This window comes from Branchiostoma lanceolatum, chromosome 3 (assembly GCF_035083965.1).
Source record: "Branchiostoma lanceolatum isolate klBraLanc5 chromosome 3, klBraLanc5.hap2, whole genome shotgun sequence".
Classification (NCBI taxonomy): Eukaryota; Metazoa; Chordata; class Leptocardii; order Amphioxiformes; family Branchiostomatidae; genus Branchiostoma; species Branchiostoma lanceolatum.
The window spans coordinates 10,016,275-10,033,382 of NC_089724.1; the positions used below are offsets into that span (position 1 = coordinate 10,016,275).

Sequence of the window (17,108 nt, forward strand, 5' to 3'; positions counted from 1 at the left end):
TTATGGAATCATTGATGTTTTTCAAGTTTTCAGGTTTCACAACACATTCATTTATTACGAATATTTCATTAGCTTTACACAGTTGGGTATTAACTCGATTGTACATCTCGAAGTTAAATCTAGTTGCAGACTGCAGTTCACACATTTAGAGAACCGCTACTGATGAACAAAGTGACTGTATGGAGAGGTGGTAAAAAAAAACACAATTTATAGCTAAGAAAATACACTTTCAATGTGTAATTCATGCGGTATATTTGCATCAGCTCACAAATAAACTAGAGCATTGGATGGAATTCACTTTTATACAGAAGAGTTTAAGTTTGTAAAATGTAGACAATTGAATTGCATTGCATCTCTTTGCTTATACAGCTTTCACAATCATTGTACAGCGCTAAAGCACGTATACCTGCCACTGTTTCTCTACTTTGCGTTGTCGTGGTGTTTTGTTGCTTCGTCCTACTGTATATTGCCGATAAGAATAAACTAAGGACTTGCTTTCAATTGGATTACAAATAGCAACGCCTACTTTGCCCTTTAAGTCTTTAAGCATGTCTGTCGTGACATCTTTATTTGCATGACTAAGCAGATTGAAACACCAGATACTTCGCCTTTTTGGTGAGAAAGGTGCAGCTGAGAAAGTTTGTATCAGTATCATTCCTGGGCGTTATCGCTCCTTTGCTTTCAATTGGATTACAAATAACAACGCCTACTTTGCCCTTTAAGTCTTCAAGCATGTTTGTCGTGACATCTTTATTTGCATGACTAAGCAGATTGAAACACCAGATACTTCGCCTTTTTTGTGAGAAAGGTGCAGCTGAGAAAGTTTGTATCAGTATCATCATAGTCCTGGGCGTTATCGCTCCTTTGGAGGAACCCTCCCTTGTCAGACACCGATGGTGTGTCAGACTCCGAAGCTTTGAAGTTTGTATATGATAACGTAATGTCAATATCAAACAACCGGCCCTAACCACTGTCCTTCCGGACCACCCCTGTGACGCTTGTGTGGCCGTTATAAGTTGACGTCGCCGGCCCGGACCAGGACAGTTCACTCCAACTGCTGACGACAGAAGACCGACATCACCATGAAGACTTTTGTAGCATTGGCGCTTCTCAGCCTTGTTTGTGTGGAGGGGTGGCTCTTCAATGACGGTACAATATTGTCCTTTTTTCACTCTTTCTCTCGTTTTTGTAGTGTTCTTGAATGCGAGAGAGATGGCAATAGATTACTTTCAATGTAGGTATGAAAAAGAGCTGTATTTCTGTAGCTGTATTTCTACAATTTCCCCAACCCCTCTATATTCTTACGTACGGAAGTTACTCAATGTGAATCTTTCTGGTCCAGTCGTTAAGCCGGAGATACACTTCAGAACATTTTAAGATCAGGTGCTTAATTTTCATCCTTCATACATGAATAATGTATTCACATATTCTATCTCCTGGCGTACCTAACGTTCTCCTGTTTCCCATGCAGACGCCGAGTGGAACGACCTCAAAGGTGACGATTATGAATGTTTTTCTAAGCTTTTATTCGCTTTAGATAAGATTAGATAATCCCATATTGCAGTGTAGTCAGTGACCGCGCTTGGCCATTGCTTTCTCATACTTAGGTATACCATCAGTTCTCTCACTTTAGTTCACGCCACGATTTTGTTAACTGCTCGACTATATCCTTGCCTCTTTGAATAGCACCTAGCTCTTCATGTTGTAAAAATGACACGATCGTTTTCCATTGTCAGTGACGTGGGGCTTGAACCAGTTGTTCAGCTCGACCGTGTTCGACTCCCTCCCCCGTACGGAGAGTGACGCCCTGGCCGACGGGTGGGTCGACTTCAGCCGCGGAGCCAGCTGTGATGGTACGTGCGACCTGATTACACAACATACTACTAGCAAGTTTGCATTGGTCGGATAAATCTATAATTGTTTTTCATATCTTTCTAACGTTAACATTTCATATTTTCGCTCGTTTACTTTTTAGGCGACTACTACCGCGGGTCCCGCTACATCAAGGACAACGACCCCGCGGTCATGCTGCTGTTCGACGATAACGGCTTCATCGCTGGAATCCAGATGGGGGTGAGTCTACGGAAGGTTTTTTATTGTATCTTAAAAATGTAAGTCACCAAAACAGGTCACTTCAGCCTAGACCGCGCTTCTTTCACAGATTGTGACATGTACCATGGCCCGAGTCTAATCTCCAAGCAGATCTATCGGTGGCAATGACAGTATCCGACTGGCAAAAGCAGACTGCTTTTTGCCAGTTGGATACTGTCATTGCCACCGCGATAGATCTGCTTGGAGATTAGTCCGAGTCAGCCATTGCGGCGTTGCCATCTGAAATCACTTCTCCAAACTTCTCAAGCTATGTAGACCTCTCTCCTTCAGACATCTATCCCTGAAAATATTCAATTATCATCTAATCGACCTCCAGGCCCGCATTGCCGAACTCCCTGCCGGTATTCCCGCTGCTCAAGTCATGAACATGTGGAACTACGATGGTGACATGTTGGTCATCACTGCTTACTTCCAAGAACCAGGTTGGTCACGCTTGCTCTAATGTCGCTTTTTTTTGGCTTGGAACCTGAAAGTCGGCATTAGAAATGCCTTGCAGAGAGAATGCACCCTGTGGTTCTCTCCGAGCAGAGGAGTGGATCCGGCTGGCTTATGACGTGTTTTTAGGCGTTTTTGTCGGGCTTTCCATTTTGTCGCCACCGCTGTTGCAATTTGCACTGTTTCAACTAAATCTTGTAATTAACAATTCCATGTGTCTTTCCTTATGGCAGCGTCTGTGTGTACCGGCCGTTCGGACGCACACTTCACCCTGCATGGTACCGGCGTGGGCCTGTACCTGCAGAACGGCCCCACCCCAGAGACCGACTACGAGCTGATCCCCAGGGACGAGGTTGATATCGGCGCGACCGCCTGGACCAAGGGCGGCTGCTTCTACACCATGGGTACGCTGAGATATTTGATTAGAGATCTAGGAACAGACTGACAGAAAGTTCACCAAATCCTTAACGTTATAAGTGTATTGGAGGGGAATTGTCAAGTCGTAAAGGTCAATAACAAAGCGATGAAAAGGTCGTTCTATTACGTACTTGTGTCCTGCCGGTCAACCAAGTTTAAGGCCGTCATTTCTGCCTATAGTCTACTAATGACGATTCTAACGTAACGTAACAAAGTTTTGGGGGGAAAAATTAGGAAACTAGATCTTCCTTGGTCTAGCCCATGCACGCACACAAAGCCTTTGTACTACAAGCCAGTATGGTGAGAGAAATCTATAGGCCCAAATGTCTCAGACAAATTTAACTTTTGCCTTTTCCCCTTGTATAGGCCAGCACTACTGGTACAACACGTCCGCCAGCATGGACTGTGACGACTTCTTCCCGGTGTTCCTGCTATACAACTCCGGCAGGCTGAACGGCTTCGGCTTCGACATCAACGCCGACCTGAACAGCCCCCGCTACGAGAAACCAGAATTAGGCTCATTGAGTGTGAGTGGTCTATGATATACCATACTTCTCGCCTGTAGTCATGCATGACTGCCACATCTTCGACATAGAGAGTGGAAAGGATAGAAGTGTACTACCAGCGATACCCGTCAACACGTGCCTGTCACGCGAGTCCGTAATGCCTTTATCACCAACCACCTATATAGCAAGCACAATTAGTTTTGCCCCTTATCTTTATTTCCATGAAAAATGGAGATATAGTTTTGGGTGTGTCTGTGTCTGTCTCATGTGTGTGTGCGTGTGTGTGTGTGTGTGTGTGTGTGTGTGTGTGTGTGTGTGTGTGTGTATGTGCGTGTGTGTGTGTGTGTGTTTGTGTACTGTAGGCAGCACAACTCAAGAACCTCTTGATGGAATACAATGATATTTGGTATGTGGTCAGGTGTTGGGACGCCGAAGGTCAAGGTCTATTTTGGGCCCCCTGGTATAAATCCATGCGCCTTTCCTTATGGCAGCGTCTGTGTGTACCGGCCGTTCGGACGCACACTTCACCCTGCATGGTACCTGCAGCAGAACCTCCGTTTTTTGTACCTTTTGACCTGGACGTGCTATGGCCTTGTTTAGTAAAGGGTTGTTTGTCTCTCCTGCTGCAGGCGTTCTTCCAGGATCAGGACACCCCGGCCTGTTTTGCCCAGTCCATCCAGAAGGGCCTGACCACCATACATATCTACATGGATGATTCGCCCAGCTTCAACTTCTGTTAGACGACATCAAAAGTCACAGCAGAAATCTGAAGTCCTGCAACACCTCTACCTGGGCAGCACACAAACATGACTCCCATTAGTCGCAATGTTACTCAAAACAACACATGATGCGTTGCTTCAGAAATAAATAAAAACATGCCAATGAAACTCTGCCTTAGAACATTTTTTTACATGTCCCGAGTACGATGAGTAGGTAGGTATTGTATTTTTCAAACGGTCTAGATGAAAAGCATATCCTTTCTTGCATATTACCTAATATAGGTGATATGCAAAAAAAGACATGCGTTTCATGAAGACCGTTTGAAAAAAAAAATACTGGAGAACGATGTTAGAGAGACTTTTTTTGGCGTAGGGTTAGCGGGAGACGTTTTTGGTCATGCGGGGTTTCCAAACAAATTCTTATACACACAAACATGTACATACTGGAGACGTTCAGTTACCAGGTTACCAGGGATGACCCTCTGTAATAGCCTTCGGCTAGTTGGGTAGCCCTGGCTGTACTTTTTCTACAGCCAAATAAATAAATCAAATCAAAAATTAATTACTTCGCTATAACAATAGATTATCAGAATATTTTCGTTGGAGCCAACGATCGTTTGCCTGGACTTTATCATTATCCATTAAGAAAATGAAGTTTCGTGTTGTTGGGAAATCCTGTAGTTTTCCTACGAAAACATTTATAAAAAGGGCAATACAACATGATGACGTCATCCATATGGTTCCAAATATTGTATTTGAAAACCTTACGTTTTTAGCTACCACTATTTAGTACAAACCCAGTTCTCTCTCACTTCTTTAACCGTAAAGTAGTGCAACGTCCAATTCACTGAAATAACCGCCCCGGTAACCTTACTTGCAGTTTGCAAAGGACTGGCCTCTCATAATTCTGAAATTTTGTCGGATCTGGATTCGTAAGAATTTCGCTCATATTCAGTCACCAGTTCCTTGGGACAATGCTTACGCATAGAAAAATTATTAAAATCCTGTCGTAGTCACTACATGACAATGTACATGTACTACTGATACTAGCAACTACAAGAGTCCGATGTAAACCGACCAGATGGCACCGAGCTAGGTGGCACCAGGCTATAACAAATTGGTGTATGTATCTCACAGTGAAGACAGTGATCGAACACTGACGAATGACAGCGGATGCTGTCTGAGACGTCTGTTTCAAAATTTTATCCAGTTGCTTGAGGAACTAATTTTGGCGTATCTTATTACCGTGGATGCCTGACCTCCATCAACGTATCACAGAGAAGAACACAGGAGTTAATCTAAAGAACACTATCTTATCAAACATCCTCACTTATTTAGACTATCTCATTAAACATCCTCCCTTATTTGCACTAATGTATGTATCAATTCAATATAAAAAGTAGGTCATACCAAACATGTGCGTCATCAAGGAAGAAAAACATACTTACAGCCGTAGAAATAATCTACAACTAGAGTTCGGTGATCCCATACCTTCGCCGAATGGTGTTAACTTAATATGAAAGATGTGTTTGAAAGGTGTGTCATGGCTTGCATACTTAATGTATGATGATGTTCACCTTCAACTAACTTCCGAATGCAGGTATCAATGAAATTACCGTCATTTACAACTTTGGAATCATAGCATTTTCTCACCAATTATGTCCTTATTTACATAATCGATATATCAAGCGGGTTTCCTCTCTATGTCACAGTTCTCAGTTCATATGTCTTGAAGCGCCATGGTGAAAACCACTGCCCACATGTTGGCCCCCAAATCCCAGCCAGTCACACTGTCCATATGGTGTCCTCGTATGTAGGTGTCCTCGTATATAGATCGTCATCCCAAAAATAGCTCATTGAAAGGGAATTTTAACTTAACCTCATAATTGCGTAAACAATGCCCTCATTTGCATTAAATGAATTTCACTAAATCCCGACCAAAAATATATCCTTCTGCCTACGGCGAAGGCAACAAAATGGGAAATTTTTGTTCTACATGTATATTGGCATTTTCCAGAATATATGAAATATTAGGGTTCTGGTCATATTTAGGACCAATTGATATAAGTATTTGGACTTTTCGAAGACCCTTTCTAAAACAACCGACTGGGCGTATTAAAGAAAACATTCGGACAAGATTATGAAGTATACACGTAAAACAGTAAAAAATTTTTTTATTTCATTTCATCATTTTTGGCGAGACACAAACTATTAGAACTTAATTACGGTGGTATGCATCTCCATAAGGCTGTGAAATTCATACAGTAATGCACCTTGTGACATATATTTGAACTGCAGACGATGGCTGAGTTTGTTGGTTGTTGATGCTAGTAACGTTACAAGTTACTCAGCATGTGTTTAGTGCTTTTAGTTTTACTTTGAGATTACTGATGCGGGTGCATGGTTAAGACAATAGTTTATATTGAATGGGGCTTCATTGTAAAGTAATTAGCACAGAGACTACATGTATATTTAGCCTGAAAAAAGGCTCGTTCCTTGCAGTCACTTTCTGATTTCTGCGTGTTGTCCAAAACTACATATCGCTTCTTGGCTCGCATACCAGCAAACGGCGAACGGCCTATGACTAGAGTACGTTGCTCGTGATTGACCAAGCTGTAGTATGCGTCCTTGTCGTTAGGAAGCCCTGCATGCATGCTATAATCGCTATCCAGGAAACCCCTCCTATTGACCAAGATGTAGTATGCATCTTTGTCGTTAGATGACGCTGCATGCATGCCATAATGACTATCCGGGAAACCCCTCCTAAAGTGGACCTGTCCATGTGTCCTGCCCACCCCCGCCCGTGAGTGGACCTGCCTGGTGGCGCCGTGTGTTCTAAACGCGGTTCCCAGTTTTCGTGCCGGACTTGTGCGGATTTTCTGCGGCCAAACTTGCCGGATTTCCCGGGATTTTCCGTGACCGTGTCGCGGCCGGGGAAGCATGCGTGCAGTAGCAGTGCTGTTCATCTCGCTGGCTGTGACTTGGGCAGGTGAGAAATTATAAATTTTTGATTGAAACTTGGTTAAATTTGGTTGAGTTTTTGCAGCTCTGCTTAACTTGTTGACGAACTCATGGGCGGGCAGCATGCCTGCTGTGGACCCCGTCAAATTCTCCCTCGTGGCACAAAAGACCAAGGCAATGCTTCCAGATTATCCCAACACTACCACAGTATCTTACGAACCTGTCAGAAAATTACCAGATATTTGGCCGAATTGGTATTTGTGAGCTTTCCAGACGATATTTTTGCCACTCTCTGGTATATATGCCCTGTGTACAACTTGTTGCATTAACACTAACCATGCCTTCTTTGAAATGCAGCGAGAGTTTCTACATCTTGAGAGAGAATTCTATCCTGTTTTGTAGAATAATCTGTCCCTTGAGACACAGTGTTGTCATACCTTGACAGCTTCCCTGTGATCTAGAAACCTCGCTGTAAACAAGCAATTTTTAATGGTGGCGAGGACAGATATTACGGGCGCCTTTCTATAAACAGCACAGCGTCCAGCTGTGAAGGGGGGTCGCAGAATTTTGTCCCAACTGTTCCTCGTCGTCTTTCCCGCTTTGACAGTCATTTTTTGCACGAAATATATCAGAGCATTGTCTACTCATCCTACAAGGTACGTGTTTTATTTGTGAACGCCCTGAACGTTGTCTGCAAATGCCAAAAAAATGCACTGTGCCGGTGGTGTAGAAACTCAGTCAAAATGTGACCTTACGGGAACCTGCGCTATCCTCAATATATATATAATTTTTTTCCTGTGGTTCCTTGAGTTATTTATCTGGTACAGGACGACACGTCCACCCAGATGTGTTTTCCAGTTGGCCGGAGAGCCGTTGACATGTGTGTGGTTTGGGAGGAATCTGGAGTGAATTTTGTGGTGTGAGGCATGGCGAATGGCCTTATCAATGAACTACTGAGGCTGGGGTTAGAGGTCAGCAGCAGGGGGCTACTTGGAAAAGTGTCTTGCCTCCTTATAAAGGATTACAGAAAACACCTAAGATGGCAAGCTGTAAGTGGCAAATCCCTCAAAGTGTCTAATCTATTTGCTACAGCGACTACTTAAGATGAGATTCATATAAATTTACGCCAATGGCGTTGACCACTTTTCAACCTTTAACGCTACTGCTATACCAAGGAGGTTAAAATCTTACTTTAACCTCCTTGGCTATACTAGTCAAACAAAATTAAAGTCGCAAACTTTTATTGCACTGTCCCCGATTTTACAGTCTTGTTGCCTGGTTTATGTGAGTTTGAAAGTGGCAGTGGCCTTGGATCAAGGTAAAGAATCTGGTGGTTTCATGAGAAATCCATTCCTGGGAGTCATGTCTTGGCAGTCTGTAACCTCCATGTCATGACCCGGTGCCACTGACACCTCTATGTAGGATGTGCCAGCTGTACTAGAGGTCCGGACACTGGTAGACAATGCTGTATACCATTTGTAGCTGAAAACCACTTGGAAAATCACTATGCCAGTTTGTTGTCAAACTTTTTTTTTACTTTGACTAGAGTCTTTGGTATGGAAGTGGATGTCATGTACTGACTTCCTTTCTCATGGCTTCTTTCACTGTTGTAGCACTGTTGGACTGACCAACAAACCGTTTCTGAAGGAAGTTGTTTTGCTCTAAAATCAACACCATTTAAGTTCTAATCCAGTTTCATTTCCAAGGGTCTCACAACATTGTTCAGGATGTAGAACCTCAAGCTTCGTTGTAGACTCAGTTGATCCCGATTCATGAATCCTGACATGAACAATCCGAATCCAGGATTTGCAAATCTGGATCAATCCTGTGCCTGGATTAATCCAGATTCGCAAAGCCTGGTATGAACAGGATCTTACTGGAAGTCTATATAACTATGATTATAAAATCACCACAATGGGTCTGTAGTTGGACCTGTTTCAGTTATTTTTGGCAACTTCATTAAAACAGGTTTCATCTTAACATATCAATGCCTTTGCAATAACCGGTTTCAATTAAAACAATAATGTGGTCCAGCTTATGGCAGAAGATAGCTCGGTGAAAGAGTTGAAAGGAAGGACAGGCATCCTGCACTTAGCTTTATGTCAGCTGCCATCCGGCCACTTGTTGTGTAGAGCCAAGGTGAACAGTACTGGTATTTGCTATCATCAGTAGGAATAAGCTAGCCTGTTCCTACACTTGATTTTTTTCAGGGAAGCCAGTGTAGGAGCCCGGTAGTAATCAGATAGCACCCAGGCTAGGAATAAGCTGTAAAACATGGCATTCGAACTACTATTGACTAGATGTGTCTTTTCTGTTTCTCTCACAAGATGAATTTATTGGAAAAAGCACCTTTGTTTTTGTTTATATTTGTGGGATAGTGTCACATGATTATGCTATATGCTGAGAAAAAAACTTGACAGCTTTTAGTTTTAGTAATGGACATGACTATTGATTTCAAATAATTCCTTTCTTTTGTTCTACCCATGTTATGAAACCATTAATCAAATTCAAATTCAGTCTGATAATGGGTCTAGTTTCAACACCATTGGTGTTACCTTGAAAATGCTGGTCTTTGTTATAAAAACAATGCTCCCTTCAGTTTGTTTACTTTAGCCATTGTTGGAAGTTTTGACAACTTTTCGGCCTTGGCTCTTTGTAGCTGGCCAGATCAAGTTTGGAATGTTTGCTTATTCAAGCAGTAATGATGAACAATAAGAAACCCATTATAACATAACCAAGTAGACGTAATCCTACTTATCAAAAATATTTATTGTCAGTCTTATTTAAATCTTTAGTTTGTTTTCTAGATGTGGCATTTGGCAAGTAAAAAAAATCAACTTTTTAAATTAAGGTTGGATGGGGATGCTATTCGCTATTTGAATTTTTCTGCATTCTTTGTTTTCTGTACTTTTGTTCTCACAATGTTGAACAAACATTGTTAACCTGGGCCATTGAACAAATGGTATCTGTTGCACTTCTTGAAGTCAATGACATGTCTAGATGACTACTAAGCTACCTCATTGCCAGTCTAGATGACTACTAAGCTACCTCATTGCCAGTCCGAAAGTCTAGGTTTGTTCGTTGTCAGACCAAAATAGTCCCTAGTTGCTGGATCAGCTTTCTGCCAGGAAGTGATTGAACCGATCTTGGTGAGCGGTTACACAACTGTTTCCATTAAAGTCTGACTCAAGTTTTCTCCTTGTCACTTTAGTTCCTGTACACATGTCAGCAAACAGCCCTCCCTGCCCTTCAGCAAGACCTGAAGTCAAAATACCGGCGGAATGTTGTGCCCAGACTCCGGAGAACTTGCTGACACGCTTCTTGTAACCTTAACATGTCTGATTATGTTTGTGCTGAAAGATGTTTTTCGTGTGTCCTTCCACTTTTCTGTCAGCAGTTGTACCAAGTTATCAAGGATTTCATGTTACCATTGTACCATTGTAATGTAAGGGTTTCTTGGAGTAGTATTGTAGATGCTTTCTGATCCCCCCCCCCACACAAAAAGGCAGTGGTATGCATTTTGCCTACTCTCCGAATAGAGGTTGGGAGAGAAGATCGTGACCTTATCATATGCCCGTTTTTGTCTGTTGGCTCTCTCTCCCAACCTCTGCTTGGAGAGTGCATTTTCTCATGGTTTCTACACATTGTATTGAGAGTGGATGCATAGCAGGAGGGCCAATGTTCCTCATCTGAAGTTCTATGCCATAACATCCCGATAAACCTAACGTGCACATCCCAGCAACCCCTCGTGAGTCCCAGCTTTGCTTACTGAGTAGAAAAGAGTCTTCCCCACGCGAGCAAGTCAAGAGCCCTACCAGGCCATATGGTTTCTAATGTTTCCGTTTAGTGACAAGAGCTATCGACATTAGGATTGGCTTGAATATTTGGCATGGTTGACTCCTTGCCAGCCCAATAAATATCCCCAGTTTTACGTGAGGTTTCTTCCAGTTAACCCTAGGTTGCAGCAAGCCCCCATCCCCCAACATTAGTTAGTCATTGGTCATTGGTAAAGTAAAAGGAGAGAGGGGTAAGCCTGTAGTGTCCCCAAGAATTTGGACATCTCTACTCTTTTCAATAAGTGTGTTGGATTCTTTAACGTTATTTATGCAGAGGGACTGGCAGTGCCTGGACCCAGCCACCCTCTCATAATATTTACACTTGTCACACTGCCTGTCAATCAACTTGACAAGGGGCAAAGTGGCGTGAGCTCTCCCTGCTCAGTTTCATGTCTCAAGTCTTGGTCTATTGTCACCAGGAGGTCGTGCATGGCGTTGACACGCTGTCTCTCCCTTGTACACCCATTTCCCGCCAGTTTCGCACGTGTTGACTTGGCGTGTGAATTCCTCTCCTTTCCCCCTCTTCCATTGGAGTTGGAGGAAACAACGCGGATACTTTTATCGTCCTGTTGTGGTGGTCATTTCTACCTCACCCCCCAAGAATGCCTTGTCAAAGTTTGTTGCGCGGAGGCTTTGAATAACTGGCTGTGCCGTATACTATCTTGAATACATAGCTGACATACCAGTGCAGTATTCCCAAGTGGACACAATGGACAGGTTTATTTACCCTCTATGGCCCAGGTAACTTGGTACCTGGCCATTGTGATGTATCTTTGAGCACGGTGGGGAGTCTGACCAACAGGTTACAGTCTTTAATCAGTCATATTTGTCCCAGTTGTTCTTTTGTCACCACCAGGGGTCTTTAACCTGAAGGCTGGACTGCTCTCCCTCCTCCCTTGACTTGGAACGTGTCCAAGTTTGCCTCTCGCCCACTCAGTCCTTCAGGAAATGGACGTTTACTAGAGTTTTATGGGTAAAAGACAGCTAATTTTACCATTTAGCTTTCATAGTTTAGTCACTTGATTTATGTTCAGTCAATTTCAAGATTCCTATCCGATTCCAGACTAGACCTCTGGTAGCGTAAAGCATCAGAGAGCCAATGGCAAGGTTTCCTCTACTCTGGGCTGTCTCCAGGACCAGTCCCTCTGTCACAGGATGGAAAGATGCTTCTTACCACGGAAAAAAAATCACTACTTATAACTATATGAGATCAAAGTATATTTTCGTCAGCTTAGAATGACAGATTTAACAGAATTTAACAATGGTGGATTCTGAATGCCTATTGAATCAAATTTTGCCCCAACTATATGCAATGCCTTCCAAGGCCTGCAATAGTTGAACACATAAACTCCACTCCTCCCACAGTGGGGAATGTTGGCTTATTTACCAACTACCAAGATGGCGCCGTTATCTGTAGTGCGCACGCGCACTTCCCGTGACCCCTAGATTTGACCCCAAAATCAAGATGGCGCTGAAGAAAGTCCGCGAACGCCGGGACCTCGCCTGTTTTTCACTTCCCGCACTATAGGAAACCGTTTGTTTCCTTAAATACTGATGATTTGGTATTATATGCGTTCCTACTAGTGAGCCGAGTCACATGTTAAAGCAATCCGTAACGAAAAACTTACTCAAGTACGGCGTTCACGCCGTGACCAGTATGTTTTTTTGTAACGTTAACTTGCGATACCTCCGGCACGGCGCTGCAGTCTCTCCTTCTGAGCGTGACGGTAGACGACTTACCTGTTGCTAATAGGAGGTGCCGAACTGTCTGGGGTTTAGAAGTTATCCTTGACATATTATATATCATACTAACGCTAACCCAGCCTTGTCTCAGTGTTACAAATCAACATTAATTTAGTACTTAGCGAAGTGCAATTGTACATGGGGCAAAATTAAATAAACGTTTGTTTGAATGTTTTGTTCAAACTTTAGAAACAATACTGAGGGCAAACACTAGCATTTTCTACTACAAAAATGTTGAAAGAATGTTCACTTGGAACAAAGTATTGATCAGGACGTCATGGTGTCGTTATTTCCAACGGTTACTGAGTTACATAACTTCGTACATGTTGATGACGTTTTGACCTCCTCCATGGGGAGCGGAGATCAACGGACTCCCTCAGTTGTGTCTTAACTGACAGTAGAATATAGATCATATACAATGTCTCATGTTTGTTCTTCTCTTACACAACTTAGACCTGAGATTTAAAATGAAATAGACTGTGGAATATAGATCATATACAATGTCTCATTTTTTTTTTACACAACTTGGACCTGAGATATAACAACATGAAATAGACAGTAGAATATAGATCATATACAAGGTCTTATGTTTGTTCTTTTGTTTTACACAACTTGGACCTTAGATTTAACAACATGAAATAGACAGTAGAACATAGATCATATACAATGTCTCATGTAAAAATGATGTGTTCTTTTCTTACACAACTTGGACCTGAGATTTAACATGAAAAAGACTGTAGAATATAGATCATATACAACGCCTCATGTTTTTTTTTACACAACAAGTCTTTGATCTTTGTGGTAATAACAGGCTTAGTTTGTCTACAGATACATGTATCTTCTGCTCTGCATCTCTCCTCCATAGTTACATATAAAATTGTCTGATCAATTTTGCTTGCCTAGCAAAAAAAACTTCATCAAAACTTTTATCTTATTTACACATGCAATTCTATCAAAGTCTACCAGGTTTGTTGTCAACTGTTTGCCTGTAATGGAAGTGTGTGGAGCATCTTAGTTGAATGGATCATGGAGGTACTTGTCTGCTTTGAGCCTTGTGCGACAGACGTTTACCTGCGGCTCTTGATTGTAATGGTTGTACGTCTGCGAGGAAGTGCCATCTGGAAGACGTGACGTCGTAGAAGTGTGCCCTCAGCTGTTGGACACAAGCAGACGATATGTCAAGTTAGTAACTAACTACAACATAGGTAATGTTTGAAATTTACTATCACTACACTCTTAGCTCAATAAAAAAAGTCATTAATGTACATTTATGGTCTTTTATTGTTTTACATGTAATTGCCTCCATACAAATATCTAGAAAAGGAGTGCAAACATACAAATATAGGTGTTGACAACTTTAATACAATAAAATACCATCTATACACCGGCTTGGAATTCAGGTGTGTAGTCTGTACTGCATTTTGGTTTGAGCCTTGTCCTTGACACTCCCTCTGCACAGTCTGCAAATCTCACTCAACAGGCTGGAGTGGTTTATCTCCTCACCTGTAACATAAGCATGATAAGTATGAGGTTGACTTGACTTCTTAACTCTGTTTAAGTATCACTAAATACATAAGGGATAAAGAATTTGTGATGACAGTAAGTTAATTAACAAAATTTTAAAAGCAAATGACAATATTAACAAGTTTAGACAGCCAAAATGACAGCTGCATAATGTATGTATACGAAAACCATGTATACATAGCCCATCTTCCACAAATTTACGAATGATATTTGAGAAAAGTATCACAAACATATATTAATGGGTACTATCGTTCTGTTCACTTACTATTTGAGAAGAAAAAAACTTAAATCAGCCCAGAGATCGCGAGAACCAAACCCCTATCGATCAGTGCCGATCAGCGCCCCCCTCCCCCCATTCTTTGACACAATCGTAAAATCGTGACCACTTCAAATTCAAAAACGCGAAACCCTTTTTTAGAACAGTAGAAATGAAAACAAATAACGTGGAAGCATAGCTCATAATACAAGTTACCCTGAACGACCATTTGTTTTGAGCAAAATTGACGCGTACTACAAATAAAAGGATTTTTGTCCGACAAAAACAAATCTAATGTGTGCAAATTACCACAGGAATACATAGCGACCGGGCGCTTCCAACCACGCTACCTCCGAACTTCTAAAACGCGAAACTTTTCCGTATCGCGATATAAACAAAGACACAATGGCGGACTCAACTCGTGACATGTCAAAGAACCAGAGAATTGCTTTTAAATTACGGTAAATTCGGCGAAAATAGTTACATAGACTGGTCTAAAAACGGAGTAAAATGTGTAAATTTCACCCTTACCTGGCGATTCACCTCCCTTTTCGGCCGGGATGCGTGGATTCTGGCGCTCTTTTGAAGCAAACAAAACGAGAAATTCGACTTCCTTTCCCTTCCATGGTGCTTTTTTAGGCGGATATGACGTAGTTTAACCTTTCAACTCGCCTATACGCAGGCGTAGAAGCCAGAATTTTCAAAGAAGGACCGGGAAGCTTGGTGAAATTGTGTGGACGCTCCGTCCGCGGGAAAATGACGTCATGGCGCGGGGCGCTCTCTGATTGGCTAAAGTATGGTTGGTAGATAAGCCAACATTCCCCACTGTCCCAACAATGAGACACATGCGTAGGACTTTGTCGTACGTTACCTCCGAGGCCATAGAAATGCTTGACGTACGACGTGCAGGCCGATACACAGCCAGGGAAAAAGGCGACATATGTGTCCAGAAAATTTTGCCAGTGTGTATCGGGTCTTAGTAAGTCATGGTTGTAATATAAAAAGAGAAGGTCACATTGTCTCTTGACATCCAGCTTGAAGGAATGTCCTGTACAGGAGTGATTAGTCTGCTAAATTGTGTTTGGAGTAGTCAGGGCACCAGACGCTTCAAGTGGCTCCTTCAAGGTCTGCTTGTTGTGGTCTCCTTCAGGAAAGCTTACCCCAGGAACAAGCTATCCGCTTTGGAGCAACAGCCATTAGGCCTGTGTAATGACGTTGTGGGCAGGGCATCCTCTTGACCTCCATTTTTGGAGAAGAAAATACAACGACAAATTCTGCAACTTTAAAAGAAACCCAAGCAATAGTCAATTAATCTATTTAGCCATTTCTATACATGATGAGTTCAAACAACACACACAATGTATAGCAAAGTCCATGATGAAGAAATAAGACATTGTTGTGATGTAACTGGCTGGAGTTTTTGTAGGCTTGCGAAACTAAGGGGATCATTGTACGGCACGCTAATTTGCGCGGTTTTATAATCCCAAAAGTATGAAGTTATTACGCAAATGTGCTAAATAATGTTAGCAATTCACTAAATGTCACTACCATAAAGAATTCTTTTTTTTCCCTAATATTGCTTTAGTTGCCTTTAATAAAATGTGCAATTGTAACAAAACAAATAGTATATTGACAAACTATGACATTGATTTTTTGGTTTGGTTCCAATTTTAGATGAATCATGTTCTTCAGGCCATTTGAGCAGTTATACCCAAGGCCTCTTATCTTTTGTTGCTGGGTATTTTTGAAGACCAGTGTTCATGTGGATGTCCTTGGCGGCCTTGGCCTTAGATGGTGAAATGGGCGAGACAAGTTTACAGTTGTGGACTTTCCTGTAATTTGGATGCATTGATGGGCTGGCGGCAGGAAAAAAGGTTTAGGGCCTTTTCGCGTGACAATTGTTGCCAGGCTAGTTAACTTTATAGTACGACTTGGCTTCAGGTTGAAAGACTCAGACGCTTATCGTTATCAAATCATACACGCTGGTTCATACAAACTGACTTTTTTACACATCTGACTGGAGATGTTCAGATTGCATGTGTATAAGTGATCTGGCTGTAGTTACTATCCTATGTTTACAAGCCAGGAAGGTAGCTTTGTAACTGAGATGGTACTGATCCTTGAATTGCTAGGCTTTTTATTACAAAGGTTTTTAACAGGAAACAGGCTCTTATGAGCTGTTGTTTTGGACATAACAGCTTGCTTGAGTTGTATAGGTGGAGATTTTAATTACATGTTGTTGTCAAAGCTGGTAGAGAGGGAAGAGTACTTTCCAGGGAGCTGACATGTCTCTGGGATACCCTGATGTCCTGGGAGCTTCAACACAGCAGGGGGAGAGGACCTCTGCAAAGTTGTTGGGGACATTATGATTTCAGTAGACTACCTGTTTGGTGAAGGCAGAGCCTGGAACTGAAACAGGTTGACACTCAGGCTATGTTCAAACTTCATAGTCTTCTTTAGAAACTGTCTTCCCTTTGAGGGACTCGGGAAGGAGTCTATGCCGAAGGAAGAGGGAAAAAAAATAAGTATGACGGTAAAAAATGGCACCATTTAAAAGTATGAACTACAGAAGACGTACAAAACAGCTGAACTCTTATGT

The 17,108-nt window shown here is 42.1% G+C and overlaps 2 protein-coding genes and 2 long non-coding RNA genes across 7 annotated transcripts in view; 2 read left to right on the top strand and 2 right to left on the bottom strand.

Moving 5' to 3' along the window:
• The first annotated feature begins 1,014 nt into the window (after positions 1 to 1,014).
• Positions 1,015 to 4,357, top strand: LOC136430129 (uncharacterized). The gene is made up of 8 exons (XM_066420447.1): positions 1,015 to 1,149; positions 1,472 to 1,495; positions 1,737 to 1,853; positions 1,976 to 2,073; positions 2,429 to 2,534; positions 2,781 to 2,951; positions 3,331 to 3,491; positions 4,100 to 4,357. Exons 1-8 carry the CDS (start codon positions 1,083 to 1,085, stop codon positions 4,208 to 4,210), a joined length of 855 nt encoding a protein of 284 aa, XP_066276544.1. The 5' UTR covers positions 1,015 to 1,082; the 3' UTR covers positions 4,211 to 4,357.
• Positions 4,358 to 6,992: 2,635 nt separating this feature from the next.
• The window catches only part of LOC136430132 (low-density lipoprotein receptor-related protein 4-like), a 67,496-nt gene continuing 57,380 nt past the window's right edge, over positions 6,993 to 17,108 (top strand). For 3 of the 4 annotated variants that reach the window (XM_066420449.1, XM_066420452.1, XM_066420451.1), the window contains exon 1: positions 6,994 to 7,178. In XM_066420449.1, coding sequence (XP_066276546.1) covers positions 7,130 to 7,178 — 49 coding nt within the window. In that variant the 5' untranslated portion in view covers positions 6,994 to 7,129. Of the gene's footprint in view, positions 7,179 to 17,108 lie in introns of all 4 variants that reach the window. The other variant, XM_066420450.1, reaches the window with a different exon arrangement.
• On the bottom strand, positions 13,215 to 13,499 carry LOC136430131 (uncharacterized). Its single transcript, XR_010754848.1, has 2 exons — positions 13,442 to 13,499; positions 13,215 to 13,347 (listed from the first exon to the last, which is right to left on the bottom strand). It is a non-coding gene; the product is annotated as an uncharacterized lncRNA (long non-coding RNA).
• LOC136430130 (uncharacterized) lies at positions 13,697 to 15,245 on the bottom strand. The gene is made up of 3 exons (XR_010754847.1): positions 15,041 to 15,245; positions 14,104 to 14,232; positions 13,697 to 13,882 (listed from the first exon to the last, which is right to left on the bottom strand). It is a non-coding gene; the product is annotated as an uncharacterized lncRNA (long non-coding RNA).